At 50.4% G+C, this 22,304-nt stretch overlaps 2 protein-coding genes across 2 annotated transcripts; both read left to right on the top strand.

Annotated features, from left to right (window-relative positions):
• Position 1: 1 nt before the first annotated feature.
• On the top strand, positions 2-12,868 carry NDUFA13 (NADH:ubiquinone oxidoreductase subunit A13). Its single transcript, XM_053585339.1, has 5 exons — positions 2-160; positions 10,846-10,924; positions 12,017-12,088; positions 12,389-12,458; positions 12,678-12,868. Exons 1-5 carry the CDS (start codon positions 67-69, stop codon positions 12,795-12,797), a joined length of 435 nt encoding a protein of 144 aa, XP_053441314.1. The 5' UTR covers positions 2-66; the 3' UTR covers positions 12,798-12,868.
• On the top strand, positions 12,798-22,183 carry YJEFN3 (YjeF N-terminal domain containing 3). Its single transcript, XM_053585336.1, is given in 8 exon segments — positions 12,798-12,935; positions 13,063-13,638; positions 17,668-17,776; positions 20,034-20,144; positions 20,323-20,436; positions 20,517-20,678; positions 20,681-20,864; positions 21,920-22,183. Coding segments are annotated over 7 exon segments (990 nt in total). The 5' UTR covers positions 12,798-12,935; positions 13,063-13,534; the 3' UTR covers positions 22,126-22,183.
• Positions 22,184-22,304: the final 121 nt, after the last annotated feature.

The following is a 22,304-nucleotide window of genomic DNA, read 5'->3' on the forward strand; positions in this document are numbered from 1 at the left end:
CACTTATCATGGCGGCGGCTTCTACGTCACTTCCTTCCGCGTCCGGAAGTGTGGCGTCTTGTGAGTATGGCGGCGTCGAAGGTGAAGCAGGACATGCCTCCTCCCGGGGGCTACGGCCCCATCGACTACAAACGGAACCTGCCCCGTCGAGGATTGTCTGGTCAGTGTCGCTCTACACTGGGATCCCAAGGTCTAGGACTTCGGTGCGCTGCGGTGGGGGCGGGGCGTTGGGGACCCAAGCGGGCCTCAGTTTCTCCCGCTGTGTGACAGAAGCGAAGCCCGGGAATCCCCAATAACTTAAGTAATAACAATAAGAATAATGCAGTAATAACAATAAGAATAATGGCAATTTGGGCGGCGTCTGTCGCTCAATGGAGTAGGGCGCCGGCCCCATATGCCAGAGGTGGCGGGTTCAAACCCAGCCCTGACCAAAAACTGCAAAAAAAAAGAATGGCAATTTGTCGACCGCTTACTAAGCTCTTTGCTTCCTTTCGTAACAGACCAGGAGATAGGTCCCGTTATTTACTCCTATTTTACAGTGGGTTAAACTGAGGTTAGTAGAGTGCGTGATCTAGCCCTCGGCTACCCTTGGGTTTCACAGGTGGGGAAACTGAGGCCCGAGAGAGACTGCAACCCCCCTCCTCAGAGTCACCCAGGGGAAGGCTGGGACGAAACCTGGAATCTCGAGGGAATTTATAAGATGTTCTTTGCGGGGCGGCGCTTGTGGTTCAAAGGAGTAGGCACCAGCCCCATATGCCTGAGGTGGCGGGTTCAAACCCAGCCCCGGCCAAAAACTAAAAAAAAAAAAAAAAAAAAGATGTTCTTTGCATTGGTTCCTCGCTGGTAGCCCGTGGCCACCTTAAGGGTGTCCAGGGCTTTCATATTCTTAAGGTTTTCAGATGTTTTGAGTAACATTTTAAATTTTGTTACTAAGTTTTTGTTACTAACAGAGAAAATTGTAAAAGGCAACATAAAAGGCATTTTGTTATTAACAGAGAAAAATGTAAAAGGCAACATAAAAGGCACCCCTGCTTAGCACTCAGAGTAACAGAAAAATGCAAAATTTAAAATGTAATTTAAAGGTGAATACATTTGCCTTAATTAATCAAACTTTACATTTGAAAGCTGTGTATGTTATGAAAATAATGCTTTAATTAAAAAAAAAAATAACCTAGGCCGGGCACCGTGGCTTACTCCTATAATCCTAGCACCCTGGAAGGCTGAGGCCTCCTCAGGTGGATTGCCTGAGCTCACGAGTTCAAAACCAGCCTGAGCAAGAGTGACAAAAAAATAGCCATTTCTGCATTGTGGCAGCCACGTGTAGTCCCAGCTACTTGGGAGGCTGAGGCAAGAGGATTGTTTGAGCCCAGAAGTTAGAGGTTGCTGTGAGCTACGAGGCCATAGCATTCTACCCAGGACTCTGTCTCAGAAGAAGAAAGAAAGAAATAACAAAAAAAATGCATTGTAAAAAAAATCATGTAGGCTTGGAGCCCGTAGCACAGTGGTTATGGTGCCAGCCACATACACTGAGGCTGGCGGGTTCCAACCTGGCCTGGGCCAGCTAAACAATGACTACTGCAACAAAAAATAGCCAGGCTTTGTGGCAGGCGCCTGTAGTCCCAGCTACTTGGGAGGCTGAGGCAAGAGAATCACTTAAGCCCAAGAGTTTGAGATTGCATTGAGCTCTGATGCCACCACACTCTCCTGAGGGCGACATAGTGAGACTCTGTCTCAAAAAAACAAAAACATGTAATTCAGGGAGTAAAAAAAATCACTGTCACCTGAAAACTCAAGTCCTTCCTGGCCTCTTGGTTTTCTTGGAACTGAGATTAGCAGACTGTTTTTGTAAAGGGCCAGGTGCTGTGCAGATCTGAAGATATCTGAAGCCCATTTATGTAAATGTGTTCTTAGCCTGAGGGCCATGCAAAAACAGACTGCAGGCTAGATTGGGCTCCTGAGCACTTGACTCCTGTCCTAGGATACATTGAAGGAATTTGTGTTCAGAGTCTCCTCATTTTTTTTGAGGTGTAACACTTGGGCAAGCTCACTCTCTTAGGCGTGTATATGACCTGCAACTAGACCAAGCAAAAGGATCCAAGCCCTAGAGGCCCTCTGGGCTTTCCCCCTTGTGGCATCCCTGTCTCTGTTTTTGTGTATTTTTAAAAAAATTTTCTAACTTTTTCTTTCTTTGTTTTTTTTTATTATTTCAGGTTCATTGAAGGTACAAAAAATTAGGTCACTGTTTGCCTTTTTTTTTTCTTTTTTTTTTTTTTGAGATAGAGTCTCACTATGTTGCCCTTGGTAGAGTGCTGTGGCATCACAGCTCACAACAACCTCAAACTCTTTTTGGGCTTAAGCGATTTGCCTGCCTCAGCCTACCAAGTAGCTGGGACTGCAGGCGCCGGCTGCAACACCTGGCTATTTTTTTGTTGCAGTTGTCATTGATGTTTAGCTGGCCCGGGCTGGGTTCAAACCTACCACCCTCGGCGCATGTGGTCAGCATCGTAACTACTGTGCTACGGGCATCACCCACTCTGTTGGCATTTGTTAGGTAAAGTTCCTGTTATAGTTGTGTCCCGCCCCAAAAGGTGTGCCATATAATGTAATCTCCTTCCCTCCTCCCCTTTCCCACTCCCTCATTCCCTGACCCCAACCTTGAATTGATTTGAGGTTTTCACTTATGTGGGTATGTATTAGATTGGCTACTGGCTTTTTTTTTTTTTTTTTTGAGACAGTCTCACTATGTCGCCCTCAGTAGAGTGCTGTGGCTTAAGTGATTCTCTTGCCTCAGCCTCTCGAGTAGCTGGGACTACAGGTGCCTGCCACAACGCCCAGCTATTTTTTGGTTGCAGTTGTCACTGTTTTGTTTAGCAGACCCAGGCCAGGCTCAAATCAGCCAGCTTCACTGTATGTGGCTGGTGCCCTACTCACTGAGCTACAGGCACCAAGCCTAGCTTTTTTTTTTTTTTTAAGACAGAATCTCACCTGTCACCCAGGTTGGAGTGCCGTGGTGCAGTTGTAGTTCACTGTAACCTTGAACTCCTGGGCTCAAGTGGTTCTTCCTGTCTCAGGCCCCTGAGTAGCTGGGACTATAGGTATATACCACTATGCCCAGCTAATTTAAAAAAAGTTTTTTTTTTTTTTCGTGGAGACAAGGTCTCTTTAAGTTCCTGGTCTTGAACTCCTGAACTCAGGGGATCCTCTCATCTCAGCCACCCAAAGTATTGCTTTTACAGGCATGAGCCACCTTGCCTGGCCCATGCCTCTCATTTTAATTTTTAAGTAATAAATGTGCCTTTTCCACTGGTCTTCTAATTCGTGACACAGAAGTGGCTCCCTTTTCCTGGGCACTGTCTGAAAGACTACTGCCTGGTGTTAGGTCTCCTTAAAGGCACCACTTTTCACAGATTTTAGTTACAGCACATACAAATCCACCCTATTCTTTCCTTGCTGCAGAGGGGTGAGGAAGATACCCCATTGGTAGTGTCTTTGTTTATGTACCTGCATTCATTGTTAAGTGAGCACATGCCACCAAGCTCTGTCCCCAAGTGCTTATACCCCAGCTAAGAAAACAAGACACATCATACCCAGGTTTCTAGTTGTAGTAGGTCTGGGATAACTGGGGCCTGCTTAAGCCAGGGTATGCCAGGAGGACCCCTCTGAGAAGTAGCCTGATACACAGAGGGAATAGCAAATGCAAAGGTACTATGCTCCACCCTGACCCCTTCCCTTTCATCCTCTACCCTACAGCCTTGCCACTCTTAAGTTATGGTCCACAGTAGCCCTCCTACATCAGACCTACCCTCCCCTGCTGCTGTTCAAATCCAGTGGCCCCATCATGACACCCACTTCCCTCTCTCTGTCTGGACTACTCACTCACTGCCAGCATCCCAGAACATGCTAGGCTGGCTCAGGCCACTTTTGATCCAGCTGCTCCTGAAATGATTCCCTCCACCTACTTCCTCCATGTACCTCTCACACTCACCTCTCTTCTGTCCATTGCCTCCTCATCCCAATGGATAGCCCTTTCATTTTTATCTTGTGTCTTTATTCTAGAGATTGACCTACTATAACTGCCATTTAAACTGTGTTGGGGCCAGGTATGGTGGTTCATCCCTGTAATCTCAGAGCTTTAGAAGGCCTAGGCAGGCGTTGTGGTAGGCACCTGTAGTCTGAGCTACTTGGGAGGCTGAGGCAAGAGAATCACCTAAGTCCAGGAGTTGGAGGTTGCTGTGAGCTGTGATTAGGCCACTGCACTTCAGCCTGAGTGACAGAGCAAGAACCTATCTCAAAAAAAAAGTATATTTGATTTACTGACTTTTATTTTTTATTTTTTTTGTGGTTTTTGGCGGGGGCTGGGTATGAACCTGCCACCTGCAGCATATGGGACCAGCGCCCTACTCACTGAGCCACAGGCGCCGCCCGACTTTTATTTTTATTTTATTTTTTTTTTAGAGACAGAGTCTCACTTTGTCGCCCTCAGTAGAGTGCTGTGAAGTCACAGCTCACAGCAACCTCCAGCTCTTGGGCTTAGGCAATTCTCTTACCTCAGGCTCCCAAGTAGCTGGGACTACAGGCACCTTCCACAATGTCCGGTTATTTTTTTGTTGTAGTTTGGCGGGCACCCTCAGTATATGGAACCAGCGCCCTGATTGACTGACTTTTAGTGTATTCACAGAGTTGTACAACCATCACCATGGTCTAAATTTGGAACACTTTCTTCAAAAAGAAATGCTATTTATTGGGCATCGCCTGTAGTTCAGTGGGTAGGGTGCTGGCCCCATATACTGAGGGTGGCAGGTTCGAATCCAGCCCCGGCCAAACTGCAACAAAAAAAATAGCTGGGTGTTGTGGTGGGCACCTGTAGTCCCAGCTACTTGGGAGGCTGAGGCAAGAGAATCGCCTAAGCCCAGGAGTTGGAGGTTGCTGTGAGCTGTGACGTCACAGCACTCTACCAAGGGCGATAAAGTGAGACTCTGTCTCTTAAAAAAAAAAAAAAGAAAAAGAAACACTATTTACTCATCTGGCCTAGATAAAAGCCAAAAAACAAAAACACAAGAAACTGTTCACATTAGCAGTCACTCCATATCACTAATCTACTTCCTACCTCAATGGATTTCCCTGTTCTGGGCTTTTCATGTAAATGGAATCATATACTGTGTGGTTTTTTGTGCCTGGCTTCTTTCATATAGTGCAGTGTTTCAAGGTTCATCCAAGTTGTAGCAGGTGTCAGTGTTTCCTTCCTTTTGAGGATGAATATTCATTGTACAGTTATACCACATTTTGTGTATCCCTTGGTGCATGGACAGTTACGTTGTTTCCACCTTTTGGCTATTGTGGCTGATGCTGCTGTGAACATTCTTGTACAAGTGTTTGTGAATATAAGAGATTGCTGAGTCATACTGGTAACTCCATGTTTGTTTGTTTTTGAGACAGAGTCTTACTGTGTCGCCCTTGGTAGAGTGCCTTGCTATCATAGCTCACAGAAACATCAAACTGTTGGGCTCAAGTGAGTCTCTTGCCTCAGCCTCCCAATAGCCTGCCATAATGCCTGGCTATTTTTGTTGTTGTGGTTGCCCTTGTTTAGCAGGCCCGGGCTCGGTTTGACCCACCAGCCTTGGTGTATGTGGCCAGTGCCCTAACCACTGAGCTACAGGTCCTGAGCCTTGTTTTTGTTGCTTTTATTTTTTAATTTTTATTTATTTATTTTTGAGACAGAGTCTCACTATGTTACCCTCGGTAGAGTGCCGTGGCATCACAGTCACAGCAGCCTCAGCCTCCCGAGTAGCATTTTTGTTTTTCTTTTTTTGTTGTTGAGACGGAGTCTCAGTCACCCTGGGTAGAATGCTGCTGTGTCATAGCCCATGGCAACCTCAAACTCCTAGGTTAAAGTGTTCTTTTTGCCTCAGCCCCCTGAGTAGCTGGGACTACAGGCACCCACCACAAGGCCTGGCTAGTTTTTCTATTTTTAGCAAAGACGGGGTCCCACTCTTGCTCAGGTTGGTCTCAAACTCCTGAGCTTAAGCAATCCACCCACTTCAGCCCCTCCCTGAGTGCTAGGATTACAGCTGTGAGCTACTAAATTGGCTCTTTATACGTTTTTAATTTTTTTTTAATTATTGAGTTATAGAAGTATATATTTTGAATACCATTCCCTTATTAGGTAAATTATTTGTAGATACCTTCTCCCATTCTGTGAGTTTTCAGCTAATTGATGGTACCATTTACAACAGAGAAATTTTTTTTTGTTTGTTTTCCAGTAGTAAGATAGGACTTTTATTAGAAGTTAGAAAGGAATACAGAAGGGCGGCGCCTGTGGCTCAGTGAGTAGGGCACCAGCCCCATATACTGTGGGTGGCAGGTTCAAACCTGGCCCTGGCCAAACCAACAAAAAAATAGCCGGGTATTGTGATGGGTGCCTGTAGTCCTAGCTACTCGGGAGGCAGGCTGAGGCAGGAGGATCAGCTAAGCCCAGGAACTGGAGGTTGCTGTGAGCTGTGGCGCCACGGCACTCTACCGAGGGTGACAAAGCAAGACTCTTGTCTCCCAAAAAAAAAAAAATGGCCAGGTGTTGTGGCGGGCACCTGTAATCCCAGCTACTTGGGAGGCTGAGGCAAGAGAATCACCTAAGCCCAAGAGCTGGAGGTTGCTGTGAGCTGTGATGTAACGGCACTCTACTGAAAGCAACAAAGTGAGACTCTTGTCTCAAAAAAAAAAAAAAAATGGAATACAAAAGAAGTAAAAAGCACCAGAGCTTCTGGGAGGGGGAAAGAATTGAAGAACTCACTCAGGACTCTCCACGTGGGCTCTTTTATCTAGGGTTTTTTGTTTTTGTTTTTGCTTTTTTTTTTTTTAACAGAGAAGTTTTTAATTTCTAGAAAGTCCAATTTATCTATTTTTCTTTTGTTACTTGGTGCCTGTACTGTCATATCTAGGAATCTATTACCTCATTTGAGGTCACAGAGACCGTTATGTTTTCTTTTTTTTTTTTTGTAGTTTTTGGCCAGGGCTGGGTTTGAACCCACCACCTCTGGTATATGGGGCCGGCGTGAGCCACAGGTGCCACCCTGTTATGTTTTCTTCTAATAGTGTTACAGTTTTAGCTCTTACATTTATGCCTTTGATCCACTTTGAGTTAATTTTGTGTATAGAATAAGGAAGATGCACACCTTCATTCTTTTGCATGTACCTATCCACTTGTCCCATTTGTTGAAAAGCTTTTTTTCCTTTCATTGAATTGTCCTGTCCAAAATCAATTGAGCATAAATGTAAGAGTTTTTTTTTTTTTTTGCAGTTTTTGGCCGGGGCCAGCGCCCTACCCCTTTGAGCCACAGGCGCCGCCCAACGTGAGAGCTTATTTCTGGACTCTCAGTTCTATTCCACTGATGAACGGGTCTATCCTACACTGCGCCACGCTGTCTTGTACATACAGCTGTGTAATAAGTTTTGAAATGGTGAATTGCAAATCCTCCAACTTTGTGCTTTTTCAAGATTGTTTGGACTATTCTGGTCCCTTGCATTTCCATGTGAATTTCACAACCTGCTAGTCAATTTCTGTAACAGGACCAAAAAAAGGTTGGAATTCTGATAGGATTGCCTTTTGAATCTACATCAGTTTGGGAAATGTTGCCATCTGCACAATGCTAAGTGTTCTGATTGATCAACACAAGATATGTTTCCATTTGTCTAGGTTTTTAGGAATGTCCCATATACCCTTTTCTACATGACCCTCACCACCTCCCTTACCAGACTGGCAGCTCCTGAGACACAGACCCATCCTGATATCTTCGGACCTTGTTGAGGAAGAAAAGCCCTGCACAGGTTGCAAGCAAATAATTGTACAAGATTCCTGTGTTGTACTGAAAACATTTTATTCTTTGTTTGTTTTGATTTTCTTTTTTTTTTGTAGAGACAGAGGCTCACTTTATGGCCCTCGGTAGAGTGCCGTGGCCTCACACAGCTCACAGCAACCTCCAACTCCTGGGCTTAAGCGATTCTCTTGCCTCAGCCTCCCAAGTAGCTGGGACTACAGGCGCCCGCCACAACGCCCGGCTATTTTTTGGTTGCAGTTTGGCCGGGGCTGGGTTTGAACCCGCCACCCTCAGTATATGGGGTCGGCGCCTTACTGACTGAGCCACAGGCGCCGCCCTTGTTTTGATTTTCTTTGAGACGGAGTCTCACTTTGTCGCCCTCGTAGAGTGCTATGACGTCAGAGCTCACAGCAACCTCAAAGTCTTGGGCTCAAGCATTTCTTTTTTTTTTTTTTGTAGAGACAGAGTCTCACTGTACCGCCCTCGGGTAGAGTGCCGTGGCGTCACACGGCTCACAGCAACCTCCAACTCCTGGGCTTACGTGATTCTCTTGCCTCAGCCTCCCGAGCAGCTGGGGCTACAGGCGCCCGCCACAACGCCTGGCTATTTTTGATTTTTTGGTTGCAGTTTGGCTGGGGCTGGGTTTGAACCCGCCACCCTCGGCATATGGGGCCGGCGCCCTACTCACTGAGCCACAGGCGCCGCCCGGGCTCAAGCAATTCTTTTGCCTCAACCTCCCAAGTAGGTGGGACTACAGGCGCCAGCCACAATGCCTGGCTATTTTTAGAGATGAGGTCTCTCTCTGGCTCAGGCTGATCTCCAACCTGCGAGCCTTTGTGCTGGTCTCATTTTATTCTTTAGAATTTATCTTGCAGGGCGGCGCCTGTGGCTCAGCGGGTAGGGCGCCGGTCCCATATGCCAGAGGTGGCGGGTTCAAACCCAGCCCCGGCCAAATTAAAAAAAATAAATAAATAAATTTATAAAAAAAAAAAAAAAAAAAAAAGAATTTATCTTGCAGGCTTCATCTTATTCTTTAGAATGTATCTTACTTCTAAACCAGAAAAAAAAAAAAAGGTAGAATTTATCTTACAGGTAGGCCTGCATGCGGCTGTCCAGGTATGAGGGCAAGTGGTCTCTACAAGGAGGGTCCCATTTGCCACAACAGAAACCTTGGAACAGTATTGTCTGCTGACAAAAAGGATAATGACCTGCAGGCTGAGTGACCAGTGCAGGCATCTGTCTGAGAGCTGGTCCTGAGCACCCAGGGTCTCTTTGGAGAGATTGTGCCTCTGAGCCTAGACGACCCACTATATCTTCACTGTCCAATCTCTACTCCCCATAACTTTGAAATGTCCTAACCTGAGCTTATGTTTTTAACATGTTGAACTCCATGGGTAAAAAAATCGATAAGTTTCTGGCTTGGCGCCTATAGCACAGGGTTATGGCACCAGCCACATGCACTGAGGCTGGCGGGTTCAAACCCAGCTCAGGCCAGCTAAACAGCGACAACTGCAACAAAAAAAAAAATGGCCAGGCATTATGGGGGGCACCTGTAGTCCCAGCTACTTGGGAGGCTGAGGCAAGAGAATTGCTTAAGCCCAAAAGTTTGAGGTTGCTGTGAGCTGTGACACCACTGAGGGCAACATAGTGAGACTCTGTCTCAAAAAAAAAAAAAAAAATTTTGATCATTTTCTCATTTATCTCTGGATCTAGCAGAGGTGCCTGGTGAGTCCTATAGTGCAGCCAAGCTAAAGAGGAAAGAGCAGCACAGAGATACCAGCAGCCTCCCAGGGGCCCCAAGGATGGCCACACTCACCATCTGCTGGTCATTTGCTGACTGTTAACTGGAGCATGGTCTGTCCCTGGAACCAGGAGGCCTGTCCAGAGAAAAGAGACTGAGACTGAAAAGATTTGAGGCGTGCAGGATGAGAATGGGAGGCAGACCCTAGGCATCCCAGGCCTCCCTGAAGACCCTAGGGCCTAGTGGATCCCCACGCTATAAAGTCAGGATTAGACCAGGTCTTCTACTGGTGCTCAGTAAATATTCGTGGTGGCTTCTGTTACCCCTTGGGGTTGCCCAAGGGTACAAGGCAAGGGGCTTGACCTTGCCATGATAGGAGATAGGAATGCCACCCCTGGAGCCCATGAGGTGGCTGTGGGGCCCTCAAAGGGCCCTGCCTGTCTTTGGCAGCCCCCTGTAGGCAGCAACAGGGCAGTGGCCCAGGTGGCCAGGAGCCACCCTTCCCAGTGGGGACTAGCCTGATGATGACCAAGGTCCAAACAACCTCTTCAATAATGGTAGAGCTGGGGCCACCCAATAACTAATGTCTACACCAATGTTTTCTCAACCTATGGGTCGTGACCTCTTTGTAATAATGAAAATACATCCTGCATATCAGACATTTACATTATGATTCATAACAGCAAAATTACAATTATGAAGTAGCAACAAAAATAATTTTATGGGGCGGCGCCTGTGGCTCAGTGGGTAGGGCACTGGCCCCATATCCCAAGGGTGGCGAGTTCAAACCCAGCCCCCAAACTGCAACCAAAAAATAGCCAGGCGTTATGGCAAGCGCCTGTAGTCCCAGCTACTCAGGAGGCTGAGGCAAGAGAATCACCTAAGCCCAGGAGTTAGAGGTTGCTGTGAGCTGTGACGCCACGGCACACTACCGAGGGCAATAAAGTGAGACTCCATCTCTACAAAAAAGAAATGATAATAATTTTATGGTTGGGGATCAGCACAACATGAGGAACTGTATTAAAAGGTTGTGGCATTAGGAAGGTTGAGAATCACTGGTTTACACCCTTAGCCTTCCTGCATTCCCTGCCTGGCCTGTACCTTCCAGAAGCCCCAGCATAGGGGCAGAGTTTTGGCAGCTCAGGGAACCTCACCTGTGAGAGAGAAGCTGCCAGTGTCCCCTGATTGTAGAGAGAGTGACAGCAGCAACAGCAGCTGGGAGCTATTGATGTGGGTGTCTAAGGGAGATGCCAGGCTTTCCAGTGCTGAGCAGGAGCCTCCCTCTCTCCATAGGCTACAGCATGCTGGCCATGGGCATCGGGACCTTGTTCTATGGGTACTGGAGCATGATGAAGTGGAATCGAGAACGCAGGTAGGGCCCCCAGGTGGGGTGTCTGTAAAGCACCTTTGTTAGGGCTTGTGGTCGGTAGCTCATTGAGTGGTACTGGCCATATACACCAAGACTGGCAGGTTTGAGCCCAGCCTGGACCTGCTAAACAACAATGACAACTGCAACCAAAAAATAGCCAGGCATTGTGGCAGATGCCTGTAGTCTCAGCTACTTGGGAGACTAAGGCAAGAGAATTGCTTAAGCACAAGAGTTTGAGGTTGCTGTGAGCTGTGATACTACTGCACTCTACTGAGGACAACATAATAACACTATCTCAAAAAAAAAAAAAAAGGTACCTCTGTTAGGTTGTTAATACTTTCACTTCTAGACTTTAGCCTCAATAAATGTCTATTGAGCTGAACAGCCTGGGCAACATAGCAAGATCCTATCTCTAAAAAAAAAAACTAAAACGTTACCTTGGTATAGTTGACCCCTGAAGCTGGAAACCCAAGGGTCCGGGTTAGGGTAACAAATTACGTGGAGGGTAGTTTTATGTTAGTAATGACCAGTCAAGGATGATAAAAACGTCTTAGAAATCAGACCTCATGAGGTAGTGGCCACACAGGCAAAGAAGACAGGCCAGAGACCACTCTTGGGACCACATCACTGGGCACTGCTACCTCCCAGGCCCCAATAGCACAAACAGGGCTGAGGCTCATTCTAGGGAATTTGGAAACTGCCAGAAAGCAGGGAGAAGATAGGAATGAATGATGCTGCCTGCCGTGGCCTCTGGCCCTGTGGTTATTTTGAGATGCAGGGGGTGTGGTTTTGTAAGGCCCACAGCCCTGTGATTAAATTCACACCCCTTTTACTGCAATCATCAGGCAGGGTATTTTTAGGATAAAAAAGTTTTTAATTGAAAAGAAAGTGTGAAGACAACAGTCTTGTGGGCGTTTGCCCAGGGAGCTACCCACCCACTCGCCTGCATCTCAGGGCTGCACTCTAGCTCCCTCTTCCCTTCTTGCCTGTCCTCCTCACCCCTTCCCTACACAGCACCCTGGAATTCTGAGGTCCAGGTCATCTATGCCTGGCCTGGCCTGGTCTGACCCAAGTGTCAATTTCGGGGTTTCACAGGCGCCTGCTGATTGAGGACTTGGAGGCCCGCATTGCCCTGATGCCACTGTTCCTGGCAGAGAAGGACCGGAGGTAGGGCTGCTAGGTCTCAGGACTGAATGCCTCTAGCCAGCAGGGCCTGACTTGTGTCAGGGACAGTGGTCTTAATGCACATGGGGATCGTCTGCTGCAGAGACCCAAGCAAGAGGAGTGGGAATTGGAAAGACTGGGAGGCCATTAGGGCTGTGGCAGGAGAAAGAATAGGAGTTTAACTGGTGGGAGAGGGAAAGGGAAAGAAGGGGGAGTTGGAAACGGATAGTTGGCGGGATGTATGCTTGGCAGGGCACATTCCAGGCTCTCACCCTACTTCTATTGCCCTCTCCACCCCCGCAGGGTCTTGCGGATGCTTCGGGAGAATCTGGAGGAGGAAGCCATCATCATGAAAGATGTACCTGATTGGAAGGTGGGTTCCTGGAGGGCAGGGGGTCCTGACCACTGCAGAAACAGAGCCAAAATGACTCACACAGGCTCCTACAGAAAACCAGAGACTGAGGGGTGGGGACTACCAGGTGCAAGGAGGAGAAAGGTATATAGGAGCTGTGGGTCCTGGTGAGGAAGTGGTGGTCCCAGTAGCTCTTGTGGGAGTGGCTGTGCCCCAACACATACCCTCTTGTCCCCACAGGTGGGTGAGTCAGTGTTCCACACAACACGCTGGGTGTCTCCCCTCGTACAGGAGCTGTACGGGCTGCGCACCACCGAAGAGCTTGACAACGCCAACTATGGCTACGTGTGCTACACATAGGGACCTGTGCCCTCAGCTACCTGGATACCGCTCCTCCCCACTAGGAGAGAATAAACAGTCTAGAGACCTTGCCTGCCTTTGTCCTGGGGAAGGGGACAGGGATGGCCCAGCTTGGCACCAGGGAACTCAGCAGAAGACGTGATGCTGGGTGACCTCACAACTCACCAAGGGCTGCCCCTGGATGATCCACATCAGTCTTGGCTCCCAAATATGTCTGGACTTCTCTTTTGTTTGTTTTTTTTTTTTTTTTATTTTTTACTTGCAGTTTTGGGCTGGGCCAAGTTTGAACCCGCCACCTCCGCTATATGGGGCCAGCGCCCTAGTCCTTTGAGCCACAGGCATCGACCCAACTTTTCTACTTCCCTGTAGAGCCCTGGCTGTCAGTAACACCGCTCATACCTCAGGACTGAGGGCTCTGGATCAGATCTGGATCTGACTTCCGTGGGGATCCACGGGCAGGGGAGACCTGGAGGGGGTTGGCTAGGGAGAGGGTCCCTTGCTCTCAGATCAGGGTTACATGTGGGGGATAACTGCCCTCCAGACTTGGTTTCCCTGCCAATCTGCGGCGCCTCTGGACTTTATCGGTCCGGCAGGCAGCTCCCCTCCTGGCACGAAAGGGTTAAGGTCGCCTACAACCACCGACCAATGACGACGGGCAGCGTTTTCGCGGCGCCTCCTGATTGGAGGCCACGCGGGGCGGGGAAAGGGGGAGGTGCCCCTGGTGGGAGGATTTGCTTATGAGGCTGTGGCGCGCCAGTCAGGCTACGTGTGCTCTCTCGACCATGAGCTGTGCGGCTGTCCCAGACCCGGAGGAGGCGCCCGAGGAGCGGCGTTTCCTCAGGTCAGCTGGGGAGCGGGACACTGGAGCTGGGCATAGCCAGGATGGGGCCAGGGGAGGGATACCTGAAGCTGGGATGTGGCTGAGATGGCGCCTGAAGCTGAAGGCAGGGGCATGATGGGGATTGGGAACCAGAAACAGGAGTATTGCGGGGATGAAGCTGGGGAGCTCTAGGCCCACCTGGCATCTTGCTAGGAGATTAAGCTGTGTTGCCAAAGGAGAACGGCAGGCCATCCCTTAATGAATGATTAATCAGACCGTCAATTAACTCCTCATCAACCCGACAACCTGCCTCCGCCTCTTCAGGGGTCCTAGAGCACAGCCCCCGTTACCTATCTGAGAGGGGCTGAGCTTAGCGCCTCAATTCGCGCATGCTCCTTTGATGGTCCATCCTGCTACTATCTCCCTTGTCCAGAGAAGGAAATAGGCCTGGGGAAGGAAGTTACAGCTAAAGCTGATTTTGGACCCAGGGACCATTTGCTGGCAGGCTGGTGAGTTTGGGGTATGCAGCTATGGCTGTGACTCCCCCCTCACCCTGAGTACTATGTCCTCAAAGTCTTTCGGACGTGGGATTGACAGGGTAATGGACCTCACTGTAAATCAGATCATCCAACGGCCACTGCCCACCATGTCCTCTGCCCCACTTCTTAGGCTGATGTCCGTAGTTAGCCTGGGGGAGAGTGTCCCCAGAGCTGGAGCTGTGACCACCAGGTGTGAGAGGCTTCAAATACCAACTAAGGAGAGTGGGGGAGGCTTCACAGGGGACAGGTAGGAGTTGATCAGAGTAAGGGGAGCCAGGGGCCATGAGGCTAGAGATAATGGAGGCCTTATGGGTATGGTGAAGAGTTTGAATGTTTCTCAAGCACTGGGAGACAGAAGGTTTGGGACAGGTGATGTGATCTAGTGTTGAAGTTTTCCAAGCCCCCACAGCTCTGGTTGAGGAGGAGTTTGAGGAGTGAAATACTGTTCTGGGTGGCCAGGAGACCAATAATGGTCTGCTGCTCAGAGGCATGAGGTGGAGAGAAGTAGGTGCATGGGCACCCTGGCCTGAGGGGTTCACTTCCAAAAGTGCTCCCTCAGTTGGGCATGGTGGGTCATGCCTGGCGGAGGTGAGAGGATCACTTGAGCCTAGGAGTTCTAGGCTTCAGTGAGCTATGATTGTGCTACTGCCTAGGTAACAGAGTGAGACCCTATCTCCCAACCAGAAAAACCCACTTTCCATTGTGAGGACCCTCCTTGCCCCCTCCTGGAAGCATTTTGGGAATGTCGGGTCCAGTTCCCTGTGGACTCAGGTCATCTCAGGCTTTCTGAGTATGACAGAGAAATCCTGGAGCCTCACAGCTTCTTTCATGGGGACTGAGTTTGGGCATAGGACTCCGTGGTATCCTGCAACAGTAGGACTTACCTGCCCCACCTGCCATCCTCCCCGCTTGGGCTCCTGTTCACTCTCTATCCCACCCAGAGCTGCTGCTGTGCCCACACCCAGGCTCCTAGCCTGGGTCACCCTCTACACAAAGTCCCCATTATCACCCTAAAAACCAGTTAGACAGGAAGATAATGTTTCAAGTGACTGCCATAGGCCAAAGCTTTGGGACAGAAAGAGAAGAGGAATCCCAACCCTCCTGCTGGGACAGCATTCAAAGCTAACCCCTGCCATCTATAGGTCTGAGGAATGAGCCATGTTCCTCCATGCCAGGTTCTACACTTTGAATACACTCACTCTGATATGCCTTTCCTGGAGCTGAACTGGCCTGCCAGGGGGTGTTCTTTGACTTCCTTGTGAGGTCTTTTTCCCCCACCTAGGCCTTCAACTTCATCTTACCTTGGCCACAGGCCTGCTTTGAATCTGGCTTTGTTTGTTGGGATGACCCAGGGCATGTGATTTCCCAGCCCTGAACCTCTATCTCCTGAAGTGTCTTTCTGGCCATGTCCCTCAGTCTGGCATTTCAGGTCCTGCCTGTCCTGTCCTCTTGCTGATGGCTGCAGCCACCCTGACCTCCCTCCTGATCCTTGAACATATCAGACTCATTCTCACCACAGGGACTCTGTCCTTGCTTTTCTTGCTGCCTGGATAAACCACGATGCTCCAGTCCTCCTCCAGGAAGCATTCCCTGATTCCTATCCTAGATCAATTCTTGTTCCCATGCACTCTGCCTACCCTACCTGATCATGCTGCAGAACTGGCCAGGTATTTGTCATTTCCCATTCACAGAATTATACAGTGAAACTCCTTAGGTCTCATTCCCCCCAAAACCTCTGGCTCTGTGTCTGCTTATGCCCTGTGGCTCTAGAGACAGACACAAAGGGGAGAAGTTCTTGCTTTCCTATTTACTTCCTGCATGACCCTGGGCAAGCAACTTGGCTTCTCTGAGTCATTAGTTATTCTTACAATTCTTCTGGGCCTGGTTCTTTTATTATTACTACAGTCCCTAGGGTCTCCTGAGCTGGTGAGTAAGGAAGTAAGTGCTATTCGTCAGCAGAAAAGGAAGGGGGTCCTGCCTGGGAGAAGTGGCATCAAGCCTTAAACCCCAGCCCTAGCAGCCCCAACTCAATTCTGAGGTGAGGGCCAACTTCAGTGTCATCTCTCGCTCTCCAGCCACTAAGTCTGTGCTCCATGGGAAGCCCTTCAGCAGGGCTTGCATGGTCTTTGTACTTAGAAAGTCCCAACACTTGATTTAATGTTCTGCCATCACCATCTTAACTTTTTTTTTTTTTTTTTGAGACAGAGTCTCTGTCATTCCAGCTAGAGTGCTGTGGTGTCATAGCTCAGGAGAGCCTCAAACTCTTGGGCTCAAATGATCCTCTTGCCTCATCCTCTCAAGTAGTTGGGACTACAGGTGCCCACCACAAAGCCCAGCTAGTTTTTCTATTTTTAATAGAGATGGGGTCCTGCTTTTGCACAGGCTGGTCTTAAACTCCTGAGCTCAGTCGATCCACCTCCCTCAGCCTCCCAGAGTGCTAGGATTACAGGCGTGAGCCAATGTGCTTGGCCAACATTTTCAATGATTTTTTTTTTTTTTTGCAGTTTTTGACCGGAGCTGGGTTTGAACCCGCCACCTCTGGCATATAGGGCCAGCGCCCTACTCCTTTGAGCCACAGGTGTGCCCATTTATTTTTGGGGGGGGGAGAGACAGAGTCTTACTATGCCTTTGGTAGAGTGCTATTGGCATCACAGCTCACAGCAACCTCAAACTCTTGGGCTTAAGTGATTCTCTTGCCTCAGCCTCCCAAGTAGCTGGGACTACAGGTGCCCACCAAAATGCCTGGCTATTTTTCTGTTGCAGTTACCATTATTTCTTAGCTGGGCTGGGCAGCTTGGAACCCGGCAGCCTCAGATGTGGCTGATGCCGTAATCACTGTGTATGGGCGCCAAGCCACATTTTCAATGATTTTTAACAAGAGCCCCCATCCTACCTTCTGCCGAGGGACAAATTCCAATCGTCTACACAGTGAAGTGGGTGGCAGAGTTTCGTCTCCAGCAAGGGGGCTCCGTCTCTCTGGCCACAAAATAATCTAATTTCATCACTGCCCCAAAGAAGAGTCACCAAAGGTCTTATAGCGGCAGGCCTTCCATCCATCTCCCAGAGTGAGCCATCAAACTCCTTTGCAGCCTTTAAACATCAGTACAGTCTGACCCCTGCAGCGTCCTGAAGCTCGTTCAGTGATCCACACTGTCTGAAATTAGTCCATCTCCTGCCCCCATCCAATCAATCCTTCATGCTCCATTGCCCCATCTGGGTTCCTGGAGGAGTGGGAGCTTCCAGATTGGTTGGGCTCGGTCGCTCCCTACTTTGGAGCGATGGAATCAACATGAGCCGCCATGCACATCTCTTACCACCAGAGGGCGCCCGCGCCCTGGCTTCCATATGTCAGGTGGGGAAACTGAGGGGGGTTCCGCAACTCAGAGCTGCAAAAGCTGCTCTGGGGAAGAGGGTGGGAAGTGGCTAACGGACCTGGCTTGGAACATTGGCGGAATGTTTTTGGCTCCATCTGAGTCTGTATTTGAGTGTCTCTTCCCACTTTATTCCCCAGCACCGCGGAGGCAGCCGCCCTGGAGCGGGAGCTGCTAGAGGATTATCGCTTTGGGCGGCAGCAGCTAGTGGAGTTGTGCGGTCATGCTAGTGCTGTGGCTGTGACAAAGGTACCTGATCCCTGACCCCAACCCCAGATAGCCAGCCCACCCAGGTAGAGGACTAGGATGGCTCAGCCTTTAAGAAGCCCGTCTTTGGCTCGGTGCCCGTATCACAGTGGTTACAGCACCAGCCGCATGCGCCAAGGGTGCCGGGTTCAAACCCGGTCTGGGTCAGCTAAGCAACAAGGACAACTGCAACCAAAAAAAAATAGGCCGGCGTTGTGGCGAGCACTTGTAGTCCCAGCTACTTGGCAGGTTGAGGCAAGAGAATCGCTTAAGCCCAAGAGTTTGAGGTTGCTGTGAGCTGTGACATCACAGCACTCAACCCAGGATGATAGCTTGAGACTCTGTGTCAAAAAAAAAGAAGCAGCAGCACCTCTTTGGGACGTGGTGGCTCACGCCTGTAATCCTAGCACTGTGGGAGACCAAGGCAGGTAGATTGCCTGACCTCATAGTTTCCAGACCAGCCTGAGCAAGAGCAAAACCCCATCTCTAAAAACATAGCTGGGCATTGTGATGGGCACCTGTAGTCCCAGCTACTTGGGAGACTAAGACAAGAGAATCTCTCTTTTTTTTTTTTTTTTGAGACAGAGCCTCAAGCTTTCGCCCTGGGTAGAGTGCTGTGGCATCACAGCTCACAGCAACCTCCAACTCCTGGGCTTAAGCGATTCTCTTGCCTCAGCCTCCCGAGTAGCTGGGACTACAGGCGCCCGCCACAGCGCCCAGCTATTTTTTGGTTGCAGTTCAGCCAGGCCGTGTCTGAACCCGCCACCCTCAGTATATGGGGCTGGCACCCCACCCACTGAGCCACAGGCGCCGCCCCACTGTATACTTTTTTAAAAGCCCAGTATCTTGGGCAGCTCCTGTGGCTCAGTGGGTAGGGTGCCGCCACCATATACCGAGGGTGGCGGGTTCAAGCCCGGCCCTGGCCAAACTGCAACAAAAAAATGGCCGGGTGTTGTGGCAGGCATACTTGGGAGGCTGAGGCAGGAGAATCGCCCAGGCCCAGGAGTTGGAGGTTGCTGTGAGCTGTGTGACGTCATAGCACTCTACTGAGGGCGATAAAGTGAGACTCTGTCTCTACAAAAAAAAAAAAAAACGAAACAAACAAACAAAAAAAGCTCAGGCAGCGCCTGTGGCTCAAAGGAGTAGGGCGCCGGCCCCATATGCCAGAGGTGGCGGGTTCAAACCCAGGCCCAGCCGAAAACTGCAAAATAAAAAAAAAAAAACACTCAATATCTTTTTTATGGGGACTCAATTTCTTAACTTTTCTTAACTTAAATGTTTATATTTCCAAGTGAAACATATCCCGGGCAGGATGCCCAGAGGAGAAGGAAACTATAAAAATCAAAGCCCCGAAAGGAAACCTGGTATATTAAACTCTGTCCTGGCTCTCAGTGCAACTTATCCAGTTTTTGCACTGAAAGCCCATGGTCCATCCAGAAGCTCTTAATTCCCAGCCAGTGGCCAGTGGACACAGTTTTAGGTCTTGGACTCTGGGCCTGGTGTGGCTGGCATGAATTGCATGCATATTCATGGCATGTCATGATGGCTCTGGAACTGAGGGGAGAAGACTCAAAAACAGGATAATTTGTCCTCTGTGTGGTTGGAGCCAGGGCCCCTGGAGCCTCACTGGGATGTAGGAGATGCCCCACGTGCCTGTCTGCCTGGTGCCATTGTCACTCCCATTTAATAGAGGCAAAACAGACCAGGAGAGGAGAGAGGCCAGGGCAACACAGAGCCAGGGCAAGTTGGGATCCAACCACCTGGGTTAGAGAGAAAGAGAGGTACACGTCCATAGAGGCAGAGAGAATACAAAGTCTGAAAGATGGAGACAGAGCCATGGAGTCTGAGAGATACCAGGAGACATAGGACAGAAGGAGAAAGAGAAGTACCAGGCACTTTGGAGCCTTCAGAAATGGCTGAGGTCTGGAAACATGGGTGGGGGAGGGGCAGCCACATAGGTGGGGGTCTGCGACTCAGGCAAAGAATAAACAAACCTCAATCCAGGAGACTGGCAGTGGCTGGATGCACGTTTTTCCTGCTTTGGTTTGGGAGAGCTCGAGACAGGGACTCTGCATCTCCATCAGGGAAACTGAGGCCCCAAGAGCCCCAGCCCCTCACCCAAAATGCCTCTCCTCTTGTCTTATTCCACTGCTCTCAGGCCCAGCCCTGTACCTTCCCCTCCTCTGCGCCTCATATTTCCCACTTGAGCAAAGAGGTATGTCAAATGCTGTGCCTCTACCTCTGCTGTGCTTCCCACCAGGTGTTCCCTCTGTCAGCTCTCTCCCGGAAGCAGAGAACGGTGCTAGTTGTGTGTGGCCCAGAGCAGAATGGGGCAGTGGGGCTGGTCTGTGCCCGGCACCTGCTAGTGTTTGTGAGTAGCAAGGCCGCCTTTGGCTCCCTGGGTTCCTGTCCCTGAAGAAATCATTCTTGCATCCCAGGGGGACATTGATGGTGGGACAAGTTACAGGATATGCCCAGTGGTTGTCCCAGGTTACAAGGTCAGGGAGCCTGGGTGGGCCCCCAGAGCTGACCATTCTTTGCACCCCCAGGAGTATGAGCCAACCATCTTCTACCCCACACGCTCACTTGACCTGCTGCACCAGGACCTGACCACCCAGTGCGAGAAGATGGACATCCCTTTTCTGTCCTACCTGCCCACCGAGGTCAGTGCTGGGTGGCATACAAGGGTGGAGGTGGGAGATGGTGCCCCAGGGCTACTTCCTGACCCTGCCCACCCTTCCAGGTACAGCTCATTAATGAAGCCTATGGGCTGGTGGTGGATGCTGTGCTGGGCCCTGGTGTGGAGCCAGGCAAGGTTGGGGGCCCCTGTACGCGTGCACTGGCAACACTCAAGCTGCTGTCCATACCCCTCGTGAGCCTGGACATTCCCTCAGGCATGCTGGGCACAGGGGAGCACAACTTCATGTCTTGGGGGCTTGGGTGGAGACCCCCGTGTCCCAACTTCTGATGGCCCCTACCTATCTGCCTGCTCTGAACCTCAGTTTCCCTAGCATGGATGAGTATATACTCTGGCTGCAGCCAAGGGTCACATGCATCCTGTGGGTGGGGAAGACCAAAGCCGCTGCCCCAGGTGACCCACCCCAGTTCCTTTCCTCCCTGTGTGCCCAGCCTTCATGCCCTCTGCCCACCCTGTGGCCCAGTCGCTTAGGCAGACGTGAGCTCACTCGGCAAAGGCTGTGCCTGCCCTGGCTGCCGCCCCATGCCTGTTGGAGCCATTAGGCGACAAGCAAATGGAACAAACAGCTGCTGGCCAGCCGGACCCTCTGTGGGGGTGGCTGGACTCTGAGGGATGATCCCCAGCTTTCAGGATTCCAAAGCCATCCCAATGGGGTGCTACTGAGCAGGGGCTGTCTGATCTGAGGGGAGAGTATGCAGTCTCAGCTTAGGACAGAGACAGTAGCCCCAATAGGTCAGAGGCCATTGTTAGGGGCCTCTAGCCTGAGGGTGAAGGCTAGAGTCAAAGAAGAAGGATTAAAGTCAGAGAGAGGAGCCAGTGCCTTCTGGTTAGTGTCGCTAGAATCAGATCAGAGTCAGGAGAGAAGGCAAGGCTGCTAGACTGCAAGTGGAGTCTTACTGGAGAGGTGACAGAGGCTACAGCCCAATGAGGGAGAGGACAGGGTCCTCCGTAGTTAAAAGGCAGGATCTAGTCTGAGGGTAAGGGTATGGATCTCCAGTTGGAAAAATGAGTCTCTAGTCAGAGAGGGGAGAGGTAAGGTCTTGTTTAGAAGAAAGAACTTGAGGCAAGGAGACAGGTCTGATGGAGGAGGCTTCTCAGTTTATTGTCAGAGTAGAGGGTGGGGATCTAGTCAGAGGCGGGGTCTGGGGTCTGGCTGGGAGGTCTGGAGGGGAGGAGGCTCTCTAGGCTAAGGCAAAGGCTCAGATGGATGGGCAAGGAGGTAGAGGGAAAGATGCCAGGTCAGAAGGCAGAGGCTCTGGTTGGGAGAGGGCAGCAGGTGGTGGAAATGATGGCTGAAAACAAGCTTGGGTCAGAGAAAGGAAGGAAACATCTTCAAGGAGAGGGTGAGACTTGTCTAAGGGCTGAAGCTCAGTGTCGGGGGAGGGGAGGTAGGGGCAGGATTCTAGTCTGAGAGTGGCCCCGGATTCCTCCGCCCAATCCTCCCTCAGGCTGGGACGCCGAGACCGGCTGTGACGCTGAAGACGGGCTGCGGCCCGACGTGCTGGTGTCGCTCGCGGCGCCCAAGCGCTGCGCCGGCCGTTTCTCTGGGCGCCACCACTTCGTGGCTGGCAGGTTCGTACCCGACGACGTGCGCCGCAAGTTTGCTCTGCGCCTGCCGGGATACACCGGGACTGACTGCGTGGCGGCTCTGTGACCGCTACCCGCGCCTACGCCGCTTGGACCCGGACCAATAAACAGCCTTTACCACACCACCTCGCCTCTGCTTCCTTTGTGCGCCGGATTGCTGCTGGAGTGGGCAAGCTCGAGGAAGGACTTCCTACCGTCCCCGGAGGGATGGACAGTAGTTGTAGAGGGAACCTCCCGCTGGCCTCC

Source organism: Nycticebus coucang, chromosome 3 (assembly GCF_027406575.1).
Source record: "Nycticebus coucang isolate mNycCou1 chromosome 3, mNycCou1.pri, whole genome shotgun sequence".
NCBI classification, from domain to species: Eukaryota; Metazoa; Chordata; class Mammalia; order Primates; family Lorisidae; genus Nycticebus; species Nycticebus coucang.